Raw genomic sequence first — 21,657 nt, 5'->3', positions numbered from 1 at the left:
AGTTATTCAGCGCATCTGGGAGGGAGGCATCACCTGCACAGTCGGGTGATGTTGTCCTGTAATTGGTGATGTCCTGGATGCCCTTCCACATGCGCCGCGTGTCACCGCTGTCCTGGAAGTAACTGTGGATTAGCTGGGCATTGCACGCTTTGCCCCTCTGATGGCCCGGGACAGTTTGGCCCTCGCCTGCTCTGAAGGCGGAGTCACGGGACCTCAGCAGTGCACGCACCTCCGCGGTCATCCATGCTTCTGGCTAATGTGAGGATACTCTCTGTGATGGCAGTGTAGAATTGCACGAGGAAGTTCTGGGGAATGGGAATTTTACCATATTCAGCAAGAAGTACATGCTCTGCTGAGTTTACCCCCCTCCCCTCCCCATCTCCAATGTCAACCATGCTCAGATCTCTGTCCTCTTCCTCTGTTTTACTCCTGAATGCCTTTAATTTTTATTTCTTTGTCTTTAAGCCAGCAACCCCTGATTTGTCTTGTGATTAGACCAGGGTTAAATCTACAATGACCAATTAACCCATCAACTGGTATACCTTTAGACCAGGCATGGGCAAACTACGGCCCGGGGGCCATATGCGGCCCGTTAAGCTTTTTAATCCGGCCCGCAGAACTTGATGAAATTATATTAATAAACCTTGTTAACGTTTTTCCCCGCAATTCTGGCGTTTTTCCAATAGATGACGCACTCTATATACATTGACCTTTGTTGAGGTGCAGTGTATTACTCCACATTTGCGCTTTACTCTTTGTTCGGCTCGACCTATTTGTGTGAACAGGCGTTCAGCGTCATGAACATCAACAAAGCCAGCCACAGATCCAAGTTAACTGACCAACACCTCAGATCCATCCTGAGAATCGTCACAACAAAACTAAATCCAGACTTCGATGTGCTGGCTAAAAAGGGAGACCAACAATACTGTTCCCACTGAAAATAAAAATAAGTTTCTTCATTGTGTTATGTAAAAAATGCATTTGAAAATACTTTTTTCAATAAGCCTTACATGCTACATGTCATTTCTGTTAAGTGATGGACATGAGTAGTGCGCAGGTACACGTACGTTCTCAAAATAAAAAAATGCGCTCCAGATCAAATAACGCGCTCCGTATACTGGCGCGCCGTCAGTGTTCTGTCCTTGTGCTGGTCGTTGTTGAGTTTTGACACGGGACAATTGAATAAGAAGGAGCAGGACAAGTAGACCTGCACCTCCTACCGTTTTTGAAATAAAGACAGTCAGGAGGAGAGTGATGATGATAATATCTTGAAGGATAACAGAATTTTCAGTGCTTTAAAATAATAACTGTTACTATTAAAAAAAGCTGTATTTTATTCATTTAATTTTCAGTGTTTTAAAAGTCATTTCAATAAATAGCTAAATACCATGGGACTTCAAAGACAGATATTTTGTTGTAATGCATTTGTTCATTTTCAATTGAAATTAAAGCACATATTTTCTACATATCCCATGATATTTTATTTTCTCTTATGAGGTGTATTACCAAAACACTCCGTCCATCTGCTCTGCTCCGGCCCCCCTGTCAAATTTTAGAACCCTTTGTGGCCCACAAGTCAAAAAGTTTGCCCACCCCTGCTTTAGACTGTGGAAGGAAACCAGAGCTCCCAGAGGAAAGTCATGCAGCCCTGGGGAAAACATATGCAAACTCCAATCTCCTTACAGGCAGCGATGGGAATTGAACCTGCGATAAATAAGAATTTTAAAAAATCATAAAATAAGATAAAAATAAATTAAAAAAACAAAGAAGATAAAAAATAAATTTTTAAAAAGAATAAATATACGTGTGATAAATAAGAATTTTGAAAAACAGTGAAACGTCATTTGCATTCACAACTGACACCACCTAAGGTCGTGCTGGGGCAGCCCACAAGTGTCTCACTCTGGTACGAACATAGCAGAGCTACAATGCTCGGCAGAACAGCACAGCAAGTAATAACAAGCCCCATTTCTTTCCACCACATAGACCTCCAACACCCTCCCCCCCAGGGCAGGCAGTCTCTGGCCTCTCAGCCTCCAGTCTTGCCTCAGACTTGCAGATATCAGTGTTAGATTTCCCTGGTGCATTGGCAGACTCTGAGCTCTGCCAATCAGGTCTCTGTTCTGTTTCTCTGTTGCTCAGGTCTCTGTTTCCATTCAATCCTGGGTATTGACCCAGGACTCGCCGATGACAACAAAGGAGGGCCTCAAACTCTGGACTATCAGATGACAGGGCCCTGAAAATTAGGCCTTACATTCCAGTCTCGCCAATTCATGTGCATCGGCTGGGGGAGGGTCAGCGCTCTTTGTGCCTTCTGCCCACACAGAATGCTTGGCTAACCATTTCAGCAATGGCCAAACTCTTTTATTTTCTAGCACTCTGCCTTCAAGATTCAAGTTTGTTTATCATGTACATTGAAACACGCAGTGAATTGTGTCGTTAACAACCAACATAACTGAGGATGTGCTGGGGGCAGCCCCAAGTTTTGCCACACGTTCCAGTGCCAACATAGAATACCCACAATGCTTGGCAGAACACAACAAGCAACAAAACATCAGAAAAGCAAGACATGTTCCTCCTCCCCACCCATGCACATACACAGTCCTTTACTCCCAGGGCAGGCCTCACAGACACTGAGCCTTTGACTTCCCTCCCCATTTCACAGGCTCAGCTCTGGCTGATGGGCCCCAACTTCCAGGCTTCCAATTTGACCCTCGGGCCTTGATCCTCGATGGCGATCCAAGGATATGGCGTCCACCAAACACTGGGCTTTGAAGTCCGGACTCACCAATAACAGGACCCCAAATGCTAGGCCTCATCACATCGATTTGTAGGGTTTAAATGCTCATCTAAATATTGAAAGTATCTGCTTCTTGCCTCACACCCCCCCCCCCCTTGAACATCCACTATTTAGGTAAGGGTTGAAGACCCAAAGTGTGGTTCAAGCCCATGATTACCACAGAACCACCACTTGAAAGTGCTTCGGTAGTGGCGGTGGGTGATTATGGCCAGGTAGAGTTATTGGACGGAGAGTTTGCAGGGAATCAACTTGTCGACTGAAGGAAGATTACTTTCACATCTTGACCCAGTGCTTTCAAGTGTGGCCACTCGAAATAAAAACGAGTGGTTAGCCCACAGAATATTAAACATCAAACTTGCAGGGTCCTTGAAAGGTCAAGGAACGTTCAGTTCCGTTAAATTTGGCGCTGTGTTGTTGGCTGACTGCAGGCTGTAGAGCTAGTCCGCCCTGATTAAAACTGCACAAAATAGCAATAAAATGCAGTAACCAGAAACACATGTAACATGAACTGTAGAGTCCAATCCAGGAACTGCCCTCACCCAAGACCCAAGACTCTGGCAGCAGGGAGCGAAAGGGAGACTCGTCTTCTGTTCTTGTCCTCATTGATTTTAGACTCTGTCGATATCCATATCCAACTAGTCAATTCTGTATCAAAAGTGTATTTCTTTGTTCAAAATTCAGAATGGTTAGTGACAGGGTCCACGCTTTTGTCCTTGTGCACGAAAAAATAAAGTGTGGTTGAGGAACGAGTGTGAGGCTTCAGAGTCCAGTAATCAGTAACAACAATTGTATTAAGTGAACCTAATCTTCCTTTAGATCAGGAGTTCCCAACCTGGGGTCCATGGACCCCTTGCTTAATGGTGTTGGTCCATGGCATTAAAAAAAATAGTTGGGAACCCCAGTTGAACATACAAGACCCCCGGTGAAATGACAGTAAGACTCCAGTGTCTTGGAATGGCAGAGTTATTGCCAATTAAACCAAACTAAAATGTTTAGTTCTGGTTGCCACATTATAGGAAGGACATGGATGCTTTAGAGAGAGTGCAGAGAAGTTTTACCAGGATGATGCCTGGAACAGAGAGCATGTCTTATAGTGTGAGCAAGATGGGGCTTTTCTCTTTGAAGTAAATGAGGATGAAAGATGATTTGCTAGAGGAGTACAAGCTAGATAGATTGGTCAGCCGGAGACCTTTTCCCAGGGTGGAAAAGGCTAATACGTGGGGGCATGATTTTTAAGTTGATTGGAGGAATGTAAAGGGGGGGGCGGCATCAGAGATAGTTTAAGAATGGTGGGTGTGTGAAATGGACTGCCAGGGGTGGTGGTAGAGGCAAATACATTAGGGACATTCAGGAGACTCTTAGATAGGCATGTGGATGACAGAAAAAAGGAGGGAAGGGTTAGATTGATATTAGAGTCATTTAAAGAGCCAAAGAGTCTGTATTGTGCCATATTGTTCAATGTCCTAAATGCAGTACAGCACTAGACAAGTTTGCCCACTAACTGTATATTTTTATTAATCGTAATTAAAACAACTCAGAGTAATACTCTAGCATCACCTGTGTTAGCTGTTTCACCGCCTCCAAAACTCATCGGGATGGGATGTTTGGTTGTGACCCATTCGTCACCAGGGTTTGACATGGCCACTTCCTCTCGGTCAGAATAGACAATTTCTGACTTGCCAATTTGTCAAGCAAATTCCTTCGACATTTGTTTGTCTCTGCAGTTACTGCTGTCGTCTTAAGAAACTTCTTAAAATACATTTCTTAAAACTTTCCAGGAATTGTTTTGATTTCACTATTTATTATATGAACTAAAGTTGACTCCTTTTCTCCCCCAATGTGCTTTCAGATTCTTGCAGGTTTTCATTATCGCCATGGCCACCTGTCCACGGTTATCATCGTTTAGACTTGCGCGCTACTGCCCCGGTACCCAGTACCTCAGAACTGCCTGTCTTGGTATCTGGAATGGGGGGTGGAATTGTGCAATTGTCTGGGGTGGAAAGTTACCATGGCTACACTCAGTGGCCACTTCATTAGGTACACCTGCTTGTTAATCAGCCAACTGCGTGGTCAAGAGGTTCAGTTGCTGTTCAGACCAAATAACACAATGGGGAAGAAATGTGATCCAAATTGCTTTGACCGTTTTGGTGCCAGACAGGGTGGTTTGACTATCTCAGAAACTAATGTACTCCTGGGATTTTCATGCTCAACATTCTTCAGTTTACAGAGAATGGTGCAGAAAAAAAAGCCTTGATAATGAGAGAGGTCAGAGGAGAATGGCCAGATTGGTTCAAGCTGACAGGAAGGCGTCAGTAACTCAAATAACCAGGAGTTACAACAGTGGTGTGTGGAAGAGCATCTCTGAACGCACTGCACATTGAACCTTGAAGTGGATGGGCTACAGCAGCAGAAGACCATGAACATACACTCAGTAGCCACTTTATTAGGTACAGGAAGTACCTAATAGTATGGACACATATTTTTCCTCTTTTTGCGCTATTTAAGTAATTTAATTTTCTTTATTTGTAACATATTATAAGGTTTCACTGCTAATGTAATGGACTCTCTGTAAAGTTCCACTGCTAAGATGATGGTTTCTCTGTAGCAGCAATGTTTGGGTTATGACTAGAGATATTGGCGCACGTTAGCTAATGAGCGGGATGTTCTTTCTTGTGAGTCTGGGAGAGGGATTTTGCGGTCTTTTGCCAGGGAGGGATGAGGAGAGAAGAGCGGATGGAGAGAGTTGGTAGACCGTCGGACGGAGTGGACTTGGATCGGAGGAGGTTGATGGTAGACGAATGGCCTTATCAGTGAGCTCTAACATTTGCACATTAGATTGTTTCATGAGAGTGGGCTCTTTTGGACCAGAGAGCCAGAGGCACGCAGTCCCGTGACTGGATTGCTTGGGGTCTCCGAGAGTCTCATAAGACACGTCCTGCTCCCTCGTTTGTCGAGCTGATCAGAGAAGTACGAGAAGAGGAGAACACGTCGGAGGCGTGGGCAACCTCTGTCAACAGAGTACAGTCCTCGGTAGTAGTCTCCTGTGGTGAAGTGACCACAGATAGCCTGCCCCGGGGAGTGGTAGAGAAGATCGTGGCAGAGTTGAGAATGGAAATGTTTTGACTGTTATCAGCGGGTGTGACCCCCCCCATATGATGGAGCTGATGGGGGGGTGCGGATTCCCCAAAGGGACAAACAATGCAGAGGGCTGCTGGCAGCAGGCGTCACGCCAGAAAGAGAGTGAGCCCCCGGGTACCTCAGCAGGGAGAGTCATTGGGAAAACGTAGAGGAGACCCAGTGAGGGAAGGGCCTGGTGTCTCTGGGGGAGCACTTTCCCAGCAATGTACCAAGGAACCCCTGAAAGCCAGAGGCCCAATTCCTGAAGGCTTAGTGGGACCCCTCTCCAGTGTGTCGCTACGAATAGAGGGAATTATGCTAAAGCCATACTCGACATTGTGTTGCAGGTCACGTTACTGTACCATTCATTTTACAACCGTTATCTGAAGCATTTACCCTTGACACTATTCAGTGCACTGGAGATCTGGGGGCTTAGCGCTGGTGATTATCCGTACAACAGTTATTTGTCAGTGAAGCTGGAGTTCTCGGAGGCCAATGTGGGAGTGTCTGAGGTCCTTGATACATTAGTGCTGGTTTGTCCGGACCCTGCGGAGAAGGGCGGTGTTTCATTTCTGGTTGGAACCAACACCCCTCTTGTGAGGAGGCTCATGGGGGCCTGCAAGGAGAAAGCGGGTGAGAGCTTTCTGGGAACATTGTCCGTGCACCCAGTGTTTTGAGCTGCTTCTGAGGAAGTGCGTGGCTGCATTAGGCTGGATACCAAATTTAGACGAGGGGCTGTGTGGTTCACCCAGTCGGAGCAGATGGTGGTACGGCCCGGGGAAGTAGTGAGAGTGATGGGGTCCCCCACATTTCCCGGAGTGCCTGAGGGCGAAGCCCTCTTAGTGGAAGACCATGAGAGGAAGTCGAGAATTCCTACTGGGGTACTGGTGAGGCCCAGATTGCAGAAGCCCTCGGTTGTACAGGAACACAGGATGGCAGTGATTGGCCAGACCACTACAAAGAGGGAGGTCATCTTTAAGCGGGGGATGTTCCCGGTGACGGTAATGTCTAGTGTCCCTGTGAGACAAGCTGGGGTGAAACTATTAGAAAAAGGGGAAGTTGATCGCTGAGGCATTCAGCTTCGGGGACTCCACGGTTCCTGCGGGTTGGAAAAGGAGGCTGCTAGAGAAGATGCTGAAGCTGGAAGGTGTCTTTTCCATTGGCGAGTTTGATGTGGGTTGTTCCAAGAGTAGTCGCCACACTGTCCGGGTGTCTGAGGATACCCCGTTCAGAGAAAGCTCGCGGCAACTGGCCCCTGTGGAAGTGGAGGACGTTTGGCGGCATGTGTGTAAGTTGCAGGAAGCTGGGATCATCATCCAGTCCCAAAGCCCCTTTGCATCCCCAATAGTAGTGGCCTGGAAGAAGAATGGGAAGGTACGGATGTGTGCGGACTACAGGACTCTGAACAGCCGCACCATCCCTGACGAGTATACTGTCCCGAGGATTGAAGATGCGTTGCCCTGCCTGAGTGGTGTGAAGTGGTTCAGTGTGCTGGACTTGAGCAGTGGATATTACCAGATCCCCACGAGTGAGGCCGACAAAGAGAAAATGGCACTTATATGTCCCCTGGGATTTTTCCAGTTCGAAGGGATGCCCCAGGGCATCTCGGGAGCTCCTGCAACCTTCCAGCGGGTCATGGAGAAGACGGTGGGGGATATGAACTTGCTTGAGGTATTGGTATATCTGGGTGACCTCATAGTGTTTGGATCCACCTTGGAAGAACTTGGAGCGAGGCTGCTGAAGGTGCTGGGCTGCCTGAAGGTTTGCCTGGATAAGTGTCAGTTTTGCCTAATGTCTGTTAGCTATGTTGGGCACATAGACTCATGGATGAAGCAGCCTGAGATCCGACTAAGATAGAGGCGGTGACCACTTGGCCAAGACCCCAGACTGTGAGCGCTCTGCGCTCGTTCCTCGGGTTCTGTGCTTGCTATCGGAGGATTGTGATAGGCTATGCAAAAGTGAGTCACCCATTGAATCAGCTTCTGTGGGGAAGAATGGGAGGGGGATAAAGTACAGGAGGGTGGAGAGTATCTTAACCTATCAGAGCCCTTTGGACCGAGGTGGGATGCAAAATGTGAGGAGGCCTTTCACTCACTGAAGGAGCTGCTGACCCAGGTGCAGATGCTGGCTTTTGGGGCCCCCCGATTACCGTATGTACTGCACACAGATGCCAGCTGAGAGGGTTTAGGGGGCGTCCTGTATCAGGATCAGGGTTCCGGGTTGAGGCCTGTTGCGTTTATCAGCCGGAGTCCGTTGTCCTCTGAGAGAAACTATCTGATGCGCAAGTTGTAATTTCTAGCGTTGAAATGGGCGATGGTGGATAAGCTGAGTGACTACCTCTCTGGGGCCAAGTTTGAGGTGCGGCTGGGCAACAACCCCCTAACTTGTATCCTGACCTCGGCGAAACTGGATGCCACAGGCCATCGGTGGTTGGCGGCATTGTCTGCCTATGATTTCAGCTTGAAGTACCAGCCGGGAAGCAGGAAAGTTGATGCTGATGCTTTGTCCCGACGTGTACACGAGGAGTGGGAGAGCATTCCTGCCCCGGGGGTGAAGGCCATGTGTCAGTTTGCCGTCACCATGGAGGCAGAGGGAAAGGAGGGGCAGGATCGAGTGGTGGATGAATTAGGAGCTTCTGATTATGCCATTCCACAAGTTTACTCTAACCTGACTGCTCTGAAGACAAATCAGCTGCTGGAATTGCATTCTGGGGAAGTGGCTGCTGCTCAGTGAGATGATCCGGGCATTGGCACTATTTGGTTTGCGGTTGAAAAGGGAGACATGGCTCAGGCGGAGAGGATGAAACACACATCGTTGCCTCCATTACTGAAAAAGTGGCCTCGGTTGGAGTTGAAGGACCAGATCTTATACCAGGTCATCCCCAGGCCAACCTTGGCGTTCCCAGCTGGTTCTGCCAAAGAAGTATTGGAAGATTGCGTTGAAGTCACTTCATGATGATTCTAGACATTTGGGGGATGGAAAAGACCTGTGGCTTGCTCAGAGACAAGTTTTACTGGCCCCGGATGAAGTCGGAGGTGGAAGAATACTGCAAGTCGTGCATTCGATACATACAGCGGAAGACACTGCCTACGCGAGCAGCTTCTTTATCCCACTTGCAGAGTGTGGGGCCTCTGGACCTGGTGTGTATGGATTTCCTGTCAATAGAGCCAAGATGCCAGCAACACGGCGAATGTCTTAGTTATCACGGACCACTACACCAGATATGCTCAGGCTTTTCTTACCAAGGACCAGAGGGCATCAACAGTGGCAAAAGTGTTATGGGAGAAGTATTTTGTTTATTATGGCCTCCCCCGGTGGATACATAGTGATCAGGGATGGGATTTCGAGAGCAGACTCATCCATGAGTTACTGAGCATGCTGGAAGTTGAGAAGTCGAGGACCACGCCCTATCACCCACAGGGTGATCTCCAGCCCAAGAGGTTTAATCGGACCTTGCCAGACATGCTGGGGACCCTGGAGATCAGCAGGAAGAGCAGGTGGAGTCAACATATTGGACATCTGGTTCACAGTTACAACTGTACATGAAATGAAACTACTGGGTACTCGCCATATTATTTGATGTTTGGGTGTGAGACAAGGTTGCCCATTGACATTTGTTTTGGGACTGACAAAGGTGACTTTACTCTCGAAGGTTTATCTGAAGTATGTGTCTGATTTGAGAAGGGAGCCGAAAAGGGCGTATGAATTGTCTGGAGTTGCGGCTGCCAAGCAGAATCAAGGAAATAAGAGGAGGTATGATCAAAAGGTGATGTTCTCCCAACTCCTGCCGGGAGACCGAGCCCTCATCAGGAATTTGGGGCCTCCTGGGAAGCATAAGTTGGCTGAGCGCTGGGCGGCCACACCCTATGTGATGGAGAGTCAGATGCCAAACCTACCAGATTTCCGGGTGAAACCAGAGGCTGAGAACGGGCCTGACAAGGTTCTCCATCGGAACCACCTGTTGCCCCTGGGACAAGAGGAGCAGGTTGACCCAGAGCCCAACTTGGAACGTACACCTCGTAAGAGGACTTAGTGGAAATGCGGGATGACTGCAGGGCCCACAGCAGGCGAGGTTAGGCCGGCCCCCACCCCTGAGAGGGATACTGATTCGGAGGATGAGCACCTGGAGGTGTGGTATATGCTGCCTTTCGCTAACTGCTCATTGACTGAGGAAGAGACTCCCAGCCCTCCTTCCATTGAGTCAGATAGTGTGTGTGGGGGGGCTGCTATCTGTGGGCAGCCTGGGTTGCAGCAGGACTCTGCAGGGGAGAAAACAGGGTTTGGCCACGGGACAGAGGGCTCCGAGTTGCAGGTGGGCCTGAATGATAGGCCGGGGGAGGCCTCGCCAGGTAGACTGAAAGTATCCCCAGTGGTGTCTGAACCTGAAGAGTTAGATGAAGGGGTCCAGAGATCTCAGAGAATTAGGAGACCACCGGATAGGCTGGCCTACGTAGCACCAGGGGAACAGAGTTTGACCCCTCCCATTTTGGGGAGCTATGTCACTGCCTTTTACACCTGCGTTTTGTGTTTTGCAGGAAGGGTTGGCGAATTATCTCAACGTCATTTGGACATACTAAATTTGGTGGTGGGGGGGGTAGTGTAACACACTCTAAGGCTTCATTACTAACATAATGGCCTCTCTGTAATGTTCCACCGCTAAGGTAATGGTTCCTCTGTAGCAGCAATGTTTGGGCTATGACTAGAGATATTGGTGTACGTTAGCCAATGAGCGGGATGTTCTTCTTTCTTGTGTGTCTGGGAGAGGGATTTTGCGGTCTTTTGCCGGGGAGATATGAGGTGAGAAGAGGCGAGCTGAGAGATTTGGTAGACTGCCAGACGGAATGGACTTGAAGCGAGGGTCCGAAGAGCAGCTACGATGGGAGGAGGTCAATGGTGGACGAACGGCCTTATCAGTGAGCTTCAATGTTTGTGCGTTAGGCTGTTTTATGAGCATATGCCCTTCTGTTTTTTGTTTCTTTACTAACCATATAGTCAAATTCAGAATTATAAAGCGCATATTGTGTTCTGTTTGTTATTTTGCGGTACTGAGTTGTAACGATGACGCATGTTGTAGCATCCACTAAACAAAATTTCTTAAGTTTGGTTGGGCCCTGGGCTATCATCCCCTAGGTTAAGCCGGTAGCCGAACTGAGAGTTACGTATTTATACTGTATAGTTCAAAGTATGTTTGCATTATACAACCTAGAGATTTGTCTTCTTGCAGACGGCCACAAAACAAGAAACCCAAAAGAACTCATAAAAAAAGACCAACAAATGCCTAATGTGCAGAGAAGGGGAAAAGAAAACAAATTGCGCAAGCAATTAATGTGAGCAAATGGCATTTAGAACAAAAGTGAGTTTTTCGATACAAAGCCTGGCACAGCCGGAGCAGCCCTTAGCCTGCATCTCAGTGCAGCGAGGAGCAGAATAAACGCCATGGAGCAGCCAACAGAACTGGCAAGGTCACCACCTCTGGTCCCAACACCCTGCCTTTCAGTCCATCCAGACTGGCATTTAAATTGTCCAAACGTTGGGTCATTCCTCTCCCTGGAATCCGGGCTCTGTGACATCAATACACACCGGGCCTGGACGCCGCCGCCACATGTCGGCCTGTACCGAATCAGCCTGATGCTTAAATCAATCCAACCTTGCTCTGGATTTAGGTGGATGGGCCTCAAACCTGCCTCTCCTCTGTTCCGCTCTGCTCGCCCTGACTCTGTTTTGAATGCACCTGGACTTCGCCTCACACATGCACGATTTGACCCTCGACTTAGCCTTGCCTTTGCTTGCCTCTCCATTGTTTGTGCTGATCATTTACCATAGTATTTTAAAAGAAAATGTGATCATTAATAAATTATTTAGTTGTGTTTCTTGCTTTAATTAGTAATCAGTAATTAGTTGCTCACCCTCAGCAGTGCCTTATTGGAATTTATATATGCAACACACACAAATGCTGGTGGAACGCAGCAGGCAAGGCAGCATCTATAGGGAGAAGCACAGTCAATGTTTTGGGCCAAGACCCTTAGTCCTGACGAAGGGTCTCGGCCCGAAACGTCAACAGCGCTTCTCCCTATAGATGCTGCCTGGCCTGCTGTGTTCCACCAGCATTTTGTGTGTTGTTGTTTGAATTTCCAGCATCTGCAGATTTCCTCGTGTTTGCCAGTGGTATTAAATGTGACTCGTATTCTGACTAGAACCGGTTGCATACTTTTTAGTCAGAATTAGCTACGTACTTTTGGTGTACAGGTGTCCCCCTTTTCTCGAATGTTCGCTTTATGATACCTCGCTGTTACGAAAGACCTACATTAGTTACCTGTTTTCACTACCAGAAGGTGTTTTCACTGTTATGAAAAAAAGGCAGCGTGTGCCAAGCAGCCAAGCTCCTCCCCCAGAACTGTACTCTAGCCGGCATTGCTTAAACACATGCCTCTGAGCATCTGTGCTTTATCTCAATTTATTTTGTACATCTGTTAGCAAGATGAGTTCTAAGGTATCGGAAAAGCCTGAAAGAGCTCATAAGGGTGTTACAACTTAACGTAAAACTAGACATAATTAAGGGTTTCGATCGTGGTAAACGAAATAAGGACAAAGTGAGTTCGGCTTGTGGAAGTTGACGAAGATGATGTTGAAGAGGTTTTGGCATCCCATGACCAAGAACTGACAGATGAAGAGCTGATGCCATTGGAAGAGGAAAGGATAACAATCGAAATTGAACACCGTAGCGAACGGCCCGAAAGTGACGTCATCCAGGAACTGAACGTGAAGCAATTGCGTGAGATTTTCGCTGTGATTGACAACGCGGCAATGATTGCAGAAGACTATGACTTTAATTTTGAAAGGGTACGTAGGTTTAGGGCATATTTGCAGGATGGTTTGAGTGCTTAAAAAGAGCTGTATGATAGAAAAATGCGCGAGGCTAAGCAGTCGAGCATACTGTCATTTTTCAAGCCTTCCATATCAGTCACAGCAGACGATGAACGTCAACCTTCGACATCGAGGCAGGCAGACATAGGAGAAGGTGACCTGCCTGCCTGATGGAAACAGATGACGATGAGATGACACCCCAGTCTCCTCTACCTCCCACCACCCCACCCTCCGATGACTCAGCCTAACACACCATCATCAGTGTGTTCACTGTCTTCCCGATCCTGGTAAGTGAAACTACACTGTACATACATTATTTCTATTTTATATAGGCTGTGTATTTTTATGTGTTATTTGATATGATTTGGCAGCTTCATAGCTTAAAGGTTACTGGAAAGAGAGTGCTTCTGCCGAGAGTGTATGTATGAGTGTGCACCTTCAGGCTCCTGTATCATCTCCTTGATGATAACAGTGAGGACTGGGTGCTAGGGGTCCTTAATGGCAGACGCCGCCTTTTTGAGGCATCTCCATTTGAAGATGTCCTTGGTTCTGGGGATGCTAGCTGGCTGAGTTTTCAACTTTCTGCAGCTGTTTCTGATCCTGTGCAGTGGTGCCTCCGGACTAGCTGGTGATGCAACCAGTCGGAATGGTCACCACGTTACGTTCATCTGCTCTTTATCATGCTGCTCTCTACCTCATTAATTACATCCCAGAAATGAAGCCTTTCAGCTTCCAATCTACCTCTGTGTGTTTATAGCTCGTCTTTGATTAGGAAGACAGGAGAAAGTCTGCAGAAGCTGGAAATCCAGAGCAACACACACACAGTGCTGGAGGAACTCAGCAGGTCTATGGGGGTGGGGGGGGGAATAAACTGTCGACGTTTCAGGCCAAGACCCTGATGGTCTGCTGAGTTCCTCCAACATTCTGTCTGGTCAGGGAGATGTCAGTAAGGCATCTGACCGTAAGACCCAACAAAGGATTGTGAGGACTGCTGAGTGGATCATTAGAGATGTTTATCAAGAGCACTGCATCCACATGGCTCATTGCATTATTAAGGGTCCTCACATCATCCAATAATCTCTTTGACCTCCTATCAACAGGCAGGAGGTCCTATAGTAGAAGGACTTGTCTTACTAGGGTACTGTTAGAATCATAGTAAAGTACAGCAGAGAAATAGGGCCTTCAGCCCTCTTTGTCCATGCTGTCTTTTAACTGCTTACTGCCATCAACCTGCACCGGGACCATAGCCCTCCATACCCCTACCATCCATGCACCTATCCAAACTTATCTTAAATGTTGGAATCGAGCTTGCATGCACACTTGAACTGGCAGCTCATTACACACTCTCACCACCCTCTGAGTGACCCTCATGTTCCCCTTAAACTTTTCACCTTTCACCCTCAGCCCTCAGGACAAGGTCTGTTGGGGTGGGGAGCAACTTCTTCCCCCCAGGCCGCGAGACTGCTGAACTCCCTGCCACTGTGCAGGCCTCATCACTTATAAAGCACCAAGAGCATTATACTGTTTGCTTTTGACTTGTGCCACACATGCTCCTTATGCTAAATGTCAATCTTCTGGCATATATTTTATTCTTTGTTAATTTATTTGAGGTAATATTACTCAGTGTGAGTGATGAATCTGGATCCAGAGGAGTGTTTCTTTGTTTGATATACACCTATACAGTTGAACTTGAACTTGGATACGGTAACTAGGGATTCTGTCACCAGTTACTGTGTTTACTGAGCGCAGTAAACCCCAAATCTGAGACCAGCTACAGCCTTGGAAAGCAGATTGCGAATACAGAGTTACTTGGCTGATTTTTAAACCACTTCCAAACCCAAGTATTGGCAGTGGCTTTTTGCCCCCTGACACAGCTGGGGATGCAAGCCGCACTTCAGAGTCCATGAGACGTACCACAGAACCAGGCCACTTGGCCCATCTAATCTGCTCTGCCATTCGGTCACGGCTAATTTATTATCCCTCAGCCCCTCCCCTCTTGCATTCTCCCTTTACCCTTCCGCATCGAGCTGTTGCAGCAATGATTCCCCCTCCCCTCCTCCAGCCTCCGTGTCAAAGTAGATCATGGTCTCTGGGGCTTTGCTGTTGCTTATATGGTGGCTAATGCTTTTGCTGGAGCAAGTGGGGGGAGGGAGAGGTTGGTGTTTTTGCTGCTGTTTGTGCACGTGAGGTGGGAGGGGTCTTTGGAGTTGTAATGGTTTCTGTCATTCATTCTTTGGGGTTTTTAATTCTGAGTGTTTGTGAAGAGTAGGAATTTCAGGTTGTATACTGTGCAGGTCATCAGATATTAAATTGAGCTATTGAATCGCTCAGCCTCTGCTGTAAATACACCCATTGACTCGGTCTCCACAGCCGTCTGTGGCAGTGAACCCCACTGATTCACCACCCTCTGGATAAAAGTATTCCTCCTCATCCCTGTTGAACTTCCATCAGACCACCGGCAGGTGGTAAGAGTGGGCTCCCTCACCTCTGCCCCTCAACACAGGAGCCTCTCGGCTGTCTCCTAAGCCCCCTCCGTTACTCCCTGTATACCCATGACTGTGTCACCACCCACAGCTCCAATCTGTTAATTAAATTTGCTGGCAATACTACATTGATTGACCTATCTCAAATGATAACAATGCAGCCTACAGAGAAGAACTCATCACCCTGACCCAGTGGTGTCAAGAAAACAACCTCTCTCTCAGTGTTGTGAAAACAAAGTGGCTTATTATGCACTACAGGAGGATTGGAGATGGGCTAACCCCTATTGACATCAGTAGCTCTGGGGTTGAGAGGGTGAACAGCTTTAAGTTCCTTGGCATCCACATCACTGAGGATCTCACGTGGTCTGTACACACCAGCTGTGTGGTGAAAAAAGCACAACAGCACCTCTTTCAGCTCAGACGGTTGAAGAAGTTTGACATGAGTCCCCAAATCCTAAGGACTTTCTACAGGGGCACAACTGAGAGCATCCTGACTGGCTGTATCACTGCCTGGTACGGGAACTGTACTTCCCTCAATCGCAGGACTCTGCAGAGAGTGGTGTGGACAGCCCAGCACATCTGTAGTTGTGAACTTCTCACTATTCAGGACAGTTACAGAGACGGGTGCATAAAAAGGGCCCAAAGGATCATTGGGGACCCAAGTCACCCCAACCACAAACTGTTCCAGCTGCTACCATCCAGGAAACAGTACCACAGCATAAAAGCCAGGACCAACAGGCTCTGGGACAGCTTCTTCCACCGGGTTATCAGAGAGATTAATTCATGCTGATACAGTTGTATTTCTATGCTATATTCACTGTCATGTTGTACTATTTATAACAAATTACTATAAATTGCACATTGCACATTTAGATGGAGAGGTAACATAAAGATTGTTACTCATGCATGTGAAGGATGTAAGAAATAAAGTCAAATCAATTCAATTCTAAAAGAATGTCTTTGTATTCTGAGGCTGTGACCTCTAGTCCTAGACTCCTCCACTGAAGGCTAGGCTGACATGGCCTTGAAATGGCTGTCCATTGTATGGCTGTAAAACATCCCAATGTACTGCTTGGATAGAGAGCTGCCCCTGGACCCACAGTTTATGGTCAACCTTTGCTCAATATTGCGTTTGTCTGGTGGCTATCTAACAGCTGTTAGTGGAAGCTTTCTATTGAACTGCATCTGCCATCTCTCAGCCCAGTTCGGCATCCTGTCAATGTCCCATTTTAACCTATGCCAACCTTCTACATTCTAAACAACACCAAGCTTCATGCCATCTGCAAGATGTGACTGATTTCTGATGAGCTCATTCATTACGTGCTGTGTCGTAGATAGTCTCCACTGAATTTATCTACCTGTTTGGGTGGTGGGGTGGAGATAAGTCTCTACCAAAGGAGGTGTAAGACACTCCTTCCTTTCTCTAGCCTGCAGGTCACCCTTGGGCAAGGTGTAGCACCTGCTTAGCGCCCCTGATCAAGGTCATGTGAAGCCAGGAGAGCAGATGGTGAATGGTCGTATGAGCAGCCAGTGCATATCACAAGTCCTGGTTATGTGACCACTGACACCAGGCAGACAATTTCTGAAGAGTATTGATAGTGGCTGGGGTCACCCATCGTGTGAAGACACTGCCCAGAAAAAGGCAATGGCAAACCACTTCTGTAGAATAAAATGGTGACATGGACACAGGGTTGGGATGGACAGAGAGAGAGTTTAAAGCACTTTGTGATGTCTTAATACTGAAAAGTAACAAAGAATACAGGAAGCTTTTTTTATTAGTCTTCAGCATATACCTGATTGTGCATCGGGGGATTTGGAGGAGGTGGTAGTGAGAGTGGGCAACTCATTCCATTCCCCCCCCACCATCGCTGGGAACCCTAGAAGCAGGTGAGGTTTTGGTTGTGTGGGGAGGGGACCTTTGGTACCTGTGGCAGGGATGGTGTCCATGACCCTGGGCAGGGCAATAGGAGTTTGAGCCCAATTGATGCTTTGGCATGAGAGAGCCTACAGTGGCTTTCCCCTGATCCCCAATGATCACAGCCCGGACGGATGCAGCTACACGACGGGGTGGGATGTAATTCTGAGACATTATAAGGCACTTTTGAAGCCTCACTTGGCGTGTTCTGTGCCGTTTTGGGCCCCTTATCAAAGGAAGGATGTGCTGGTGTTGGAGAAGGTTCAGAGGAGGTTCACAAAAATGATTCTGGGATTGAAAGGCTTATCATATGAGGAGTATTTGATGGCTCTGGGCCTATACTGTCTGGAATTCAGAATGAGGGGTGACTTCATTGAAACCTATCGAATGCTGAAAGGCCTCAATAGAGTGGATGTGGAGAGGATGTTTCCTATGGTAGGAGAGTCTAGGATTAGATGGCACAGCCTCAGAATAGAGGGGTGTACATTTAGAAAGGAGATGAGGAGGAATTTCTTCAGCCAGAGAGTGGTAAATCTGTGGAATTCATTGGGTATATTTAAGGTAGAGGTTGATAGATTCTTGATAGTCAGGGCATGAGGGGATACAGGGAGAAGTCAAGAGATTGGGTCTGAGAGGAAATTGGATCAGCCATGATGGAATGGCAGAGCAGACTCAATGGGCCAAATGGCCTAATTCTGCTCCTATGCTCTTAACCCGATTCTGCTGATTGTTGTCTTTGTCTGCCTGTTGCTGACTCTGCCTGTCTCTCTCTCTCTCTCTCTTCTCTCTAGGCTTTGTCATCGGCCAGGCGGGGTTCTTCGAAGCGCTGCTGATGCTGGTAGTGGCCTATGTCATCATTAGCCTGACAGTGTTATCGGTGTGCGCGATCTCCACCAACGGAGCGGTGAAAGGTGGCGGAGCATACTGTATCCTTTTACCAAAGCTGTTGATGTGTCTGCCATCCACCATGGACGGGTCTTCCAGAACCCTAGGCCTTCCTGAGACTCGTGTCGACTCTGCCAAATGTTCTCAAAGTCAAAGTAAAGTTGTCCTCAAAGTGTGTGTGTGTGAGAGACCATGTAGTATTTTGAGATTCTTTACAGGAAAATAAATACAACTGAATTTAAATTTAGTAACATTTATGAAAAACTACAGAGACAGCAAAAATGATGTTTTTTCAAAGAGGAAATGGCTAGTACAAGGGGGCAAAATTTTAAGTTGATTGGAGCAAAGTGATGTCTCAGGTAAGTTCACAGAGAGTGGTGGGTGCGTAGAACACCCTGCTAGGGGTGATGGTAGAGGCATCTAATAAACCCTTAGATAGGCACATGGTGGCAGCATAGTGGTTACCACAGTGCTTTGCAGGTTCGATTCCTACCGCTGCCTATAAAGATTTTTTGTACATTTGCCCTGTGACTGTGTGGGTTTCCTCTGGGTGCTCCAGTTTCCTCCCGCAGTCCAAAACCCTACCAGTTGGTAAGTTAATTAGTAATTGTAAATTTGTAGCGGTGTGCTACATACAGCGCTAAAATTATGACACGGAGTTGGTAACTGCAGTCGAAGGAAAAAAACTTTATTCAAAATCCTCAGCCTCACTTTTAAGCCTTCCTCAACCTGCCCCCCATGGCGCAGAGGCTCCCAAACTCTGTGCTCGCAAACCCCCGTAGGCTATCTCCCTTAGCCGGAAAGCTGGCTAATTGTGAGCCGGTTCGGATGTGCCAGGAAATGGGTCGCCACATAACCCCCCCCCCCCCCAGAACCGGCGATACACCCCCCAATGTCCACAGTCTGGGGTCTGGGCCGGAACCTGCTTGGGAGGTCGGCCTCTGCGCCGAGGTGCTGGAAACTCGACCGGTTGCGCCAGGTCCACATGGGCCAGTTTGAGTCGGTCCACCGTGAAAACCTCCTCTTTCCCGCCAACGCCCAGCACGAACGTGGACCCGTTGTTCCACGTTCCCTCGTATGGCCGCTGCAGCGGCGGCCGATGCCCGCCCCTTCGTACAAACACAAACTTACAGTTCTGCAGGTCTTTGGGTACGCAGGTCGGGTTCCGCCTGTGCTGTGAAGTGGGTATGGGGGCCAGGTTACCGAGCTTCTCGCGTAGTCTGCCCAGGACTGCTGCGGGATCTTCCTCTTGTCCCCGTGGGGCTGGTAGGAACTCCCCAGGGACGACCAGGGGCGCGTCATATACCAACTCGGCCGACGAGGCATGCAGGTCATCTTTGAGTGCTGTGTGGATGTCGAGTAGGACCCAGGGAAGCTCGTCCGCCCAGTTGGCTCCTCGCAGGCGGGCCATGAGGGCCGACTTCAGGTGACGGTGGAAACGCTCCACTAGCCCGTTCGACTGTGGGTGGTAGGCAGTTGTGTGGTGCAGCTGAGTCCCCAAAAGGCTGGCCATAGCTGACCACAGGCTGGAGGTGAACTGGGCACCTCTGTCGGAGGTAATGTGGGCCGGTACACCAAAGCGAGATATCCAGGTGGTGATCAGTGCTCCGCGCGACACTGGCAGGGGGCCCACGATATCCACATGAATGAGGTCGAAACGCCGGTGGGTGGGATGGAACTGCTGCGGTGGGGCTTTGGTGTGCCGCTGCACCTTGGCCGTCTGGCAGTGCATGCACGTTTTGGCCCATTCACTGACCTGTTTGCGGAGTCCGTGCCAAACGAACCTGCTGGAAACCATCCAGACAGTCGTCCGGATGGAGGGATGCGCCAAGTTATGAATGGAGTCGAAAACACGGCTCCGCCATGCTGTCGGGACGACGGGACGGGGCTGGCCGGTGGCGATGTCACAGAGTAGGGTCCTCTCACCCGGGCCTACGGGGAGGTCCTGGAGCTGCAAACCGGAGACTGCGGTTCTGTAACTCGGAATCTCCTCATCTGCCTGCTGTGCCTCTGCCAGTGCCTCAAAGTCTACCCCTTGGGAAAGGGCATGAATGGTAGGGCGAGAGAGCGCATCCGCCACGACATTGTCCTTACCCGAGACGTGCCGGACATCCGTCGTGTATTCAGAGATGTAGGACAGGTGGCGTTGCTGGCGGGACGACCAGGGATCGGACGCTTTTGTAAATGCAAAGGTAAGCGGTTTGTGGTCCGTGAACGCGGTGAAGGGCCGACCTTCTAGGAAGTACCGGAAATGCCGGATTGCCAGGTAGAGCGCCAACAGTTCCCAGTCGAAAGCACTGTACTTGAGCTCAGGTGGCCGCAGGTGTTTGCTGAAAAACGCCAGGGGTTGCCAGCGACCTGCGATGAGCTGCTCCAGCACCCCACCGACCGCCATGTTGGATACGTCCACTGTGAGGGCGGTAGGGGCGTCCATTCTGGGATGTTCTAGCATTGCGGCGTTCGCCAAAGCTTCCTTCGTTTGAACGAAAGCGGCGGCGGACTCCTCGTCCCAGGTAATGTCCTTGCTCGGACCCGACATCAGGGCGAACAGGGGGCGCATGATCCGGGCAGCTGAAGGGAGGAAGCGGTGGTAGAAATTGACCATACCTACGAATTCCTGAAGGCCTTTGATTGTGCATCGGGATTTGATGGTACCCTCGGACGAGGTCTACCTTGGAGAAGATCCGTGCGCTGTGCAGGTTTGCTGCAAAGTCCTGAATGTGCGGCACAGGGTAGCGGTCCGATGTGGTAGCCTCGTTCACCCTGCGGTAGTCGCCGCACGGTCTCCAGCCTCCCGTCGCTTTGGGCACCATGTGCAGGGGGGAGGCCCATGGGCTGTTGGACCGCCAGATGATCCCCAATTCCTCCATCCTCTGGAACTCCTTCCCCAGTCGGAGCCTGTCTGGGGGAAGCCGCCGAGCGCGGGCGTGGAGGGGTGGTCCCTGGGTCGGGATGTGGTGCTGTACGCCGTGTCGGGGCATGGCTGCTGTGAACTGCGGTGCCAGAACCGATGGGAAATCCGCCAGGACCCTGGTGAAGTCGCTGTCGGACAGCGTGATGGAGCCGAGGTGAGGGGCTGGCAACTGGGCTGCACCCAGGGAGAACGTCTGAAAGGTCTCGGCGTGGACCAGTCTCTTCCTGGGCAGGTCGACCAATAGGCTGTGAGCCCGCATAAAATCCGCACCCAGAAGCGGTTGGGCTACGGCGGCCAGTGTAAAGTCCCATGTGAACTGGCTGGATCCGAACTGTAGCTGCACCTGACGGGTGCCATAGGTCCTTACTGTGCTGCCGTTCACGGCCCTCGGGGGGCCCCCGTGCCCTGCTGCGGTTGTCGTAACTCGTCGGAGGTAAAACGCTGATCTCGGCACCAGTGTCGACCAAAAACCGGCGTCCCGACCTTCTGTCCCACACATACAGGAGGCTATCCCGATGGCCAGCCGCCGTAGCCATCAGCGGCGGCTGGCCCTGGCGTTTCCCGGGAACTTGCAGGACGGGCGACAACGGCGGGCTTCTGCGCCCCACCGCTGGTGGTAGAAGCACCAGTGGTCATTAGGCCGGGGATTAGTGGGCTCTGCGGCCGGGCCTGGACTGGT

General features: G+C 49.3%; 1 protein-coding gene across 2 annotated transcripts in view; it reads left to right on the top strand.

Moving 5' to 3' along the window:
• Positions 1 to 21,657, top strand: part of slc12a9 (solute carrier family 12 member 9) — a 122,330-nt gene that overhangs the window by 44,573 nt on the left and 56,100 nt on the right. For both annotated transcript variants that reach the window (XM_059973871.1, XM_059973870.1), the window contains exon 2: positions 17,971 to 18,105. In XM_059973871.1, the coding sequence (XP_059829854.1) occupies positions 17,971 to 18,105 (135 nt within the window). The remainder of the gene's footprint in view (positions 1 to 17,970; positions 18,106 to 21,657) is intronic.

Source organism: Hypanus sabinus, chromosome 7 (genome assembly GCF_030144855.1).
Source record: "Hypanus sabinus isolate sHypSab1 chromosome 7, sHypSab1.hap1, whole genome shotgun sequence".
In the NCBI taxonomy this organism is placed as follows: Eukaryota; Metazoa; Chordata; class Chondrichthyes; order Myliobatiformes; family Dasyatidae; genus Hypanus; species Hypanus sabinus.
Note: the sequence above shows the minus strand (reverse complement) of the source record. Positions and strands in the feature narration are given on the sequence as shown.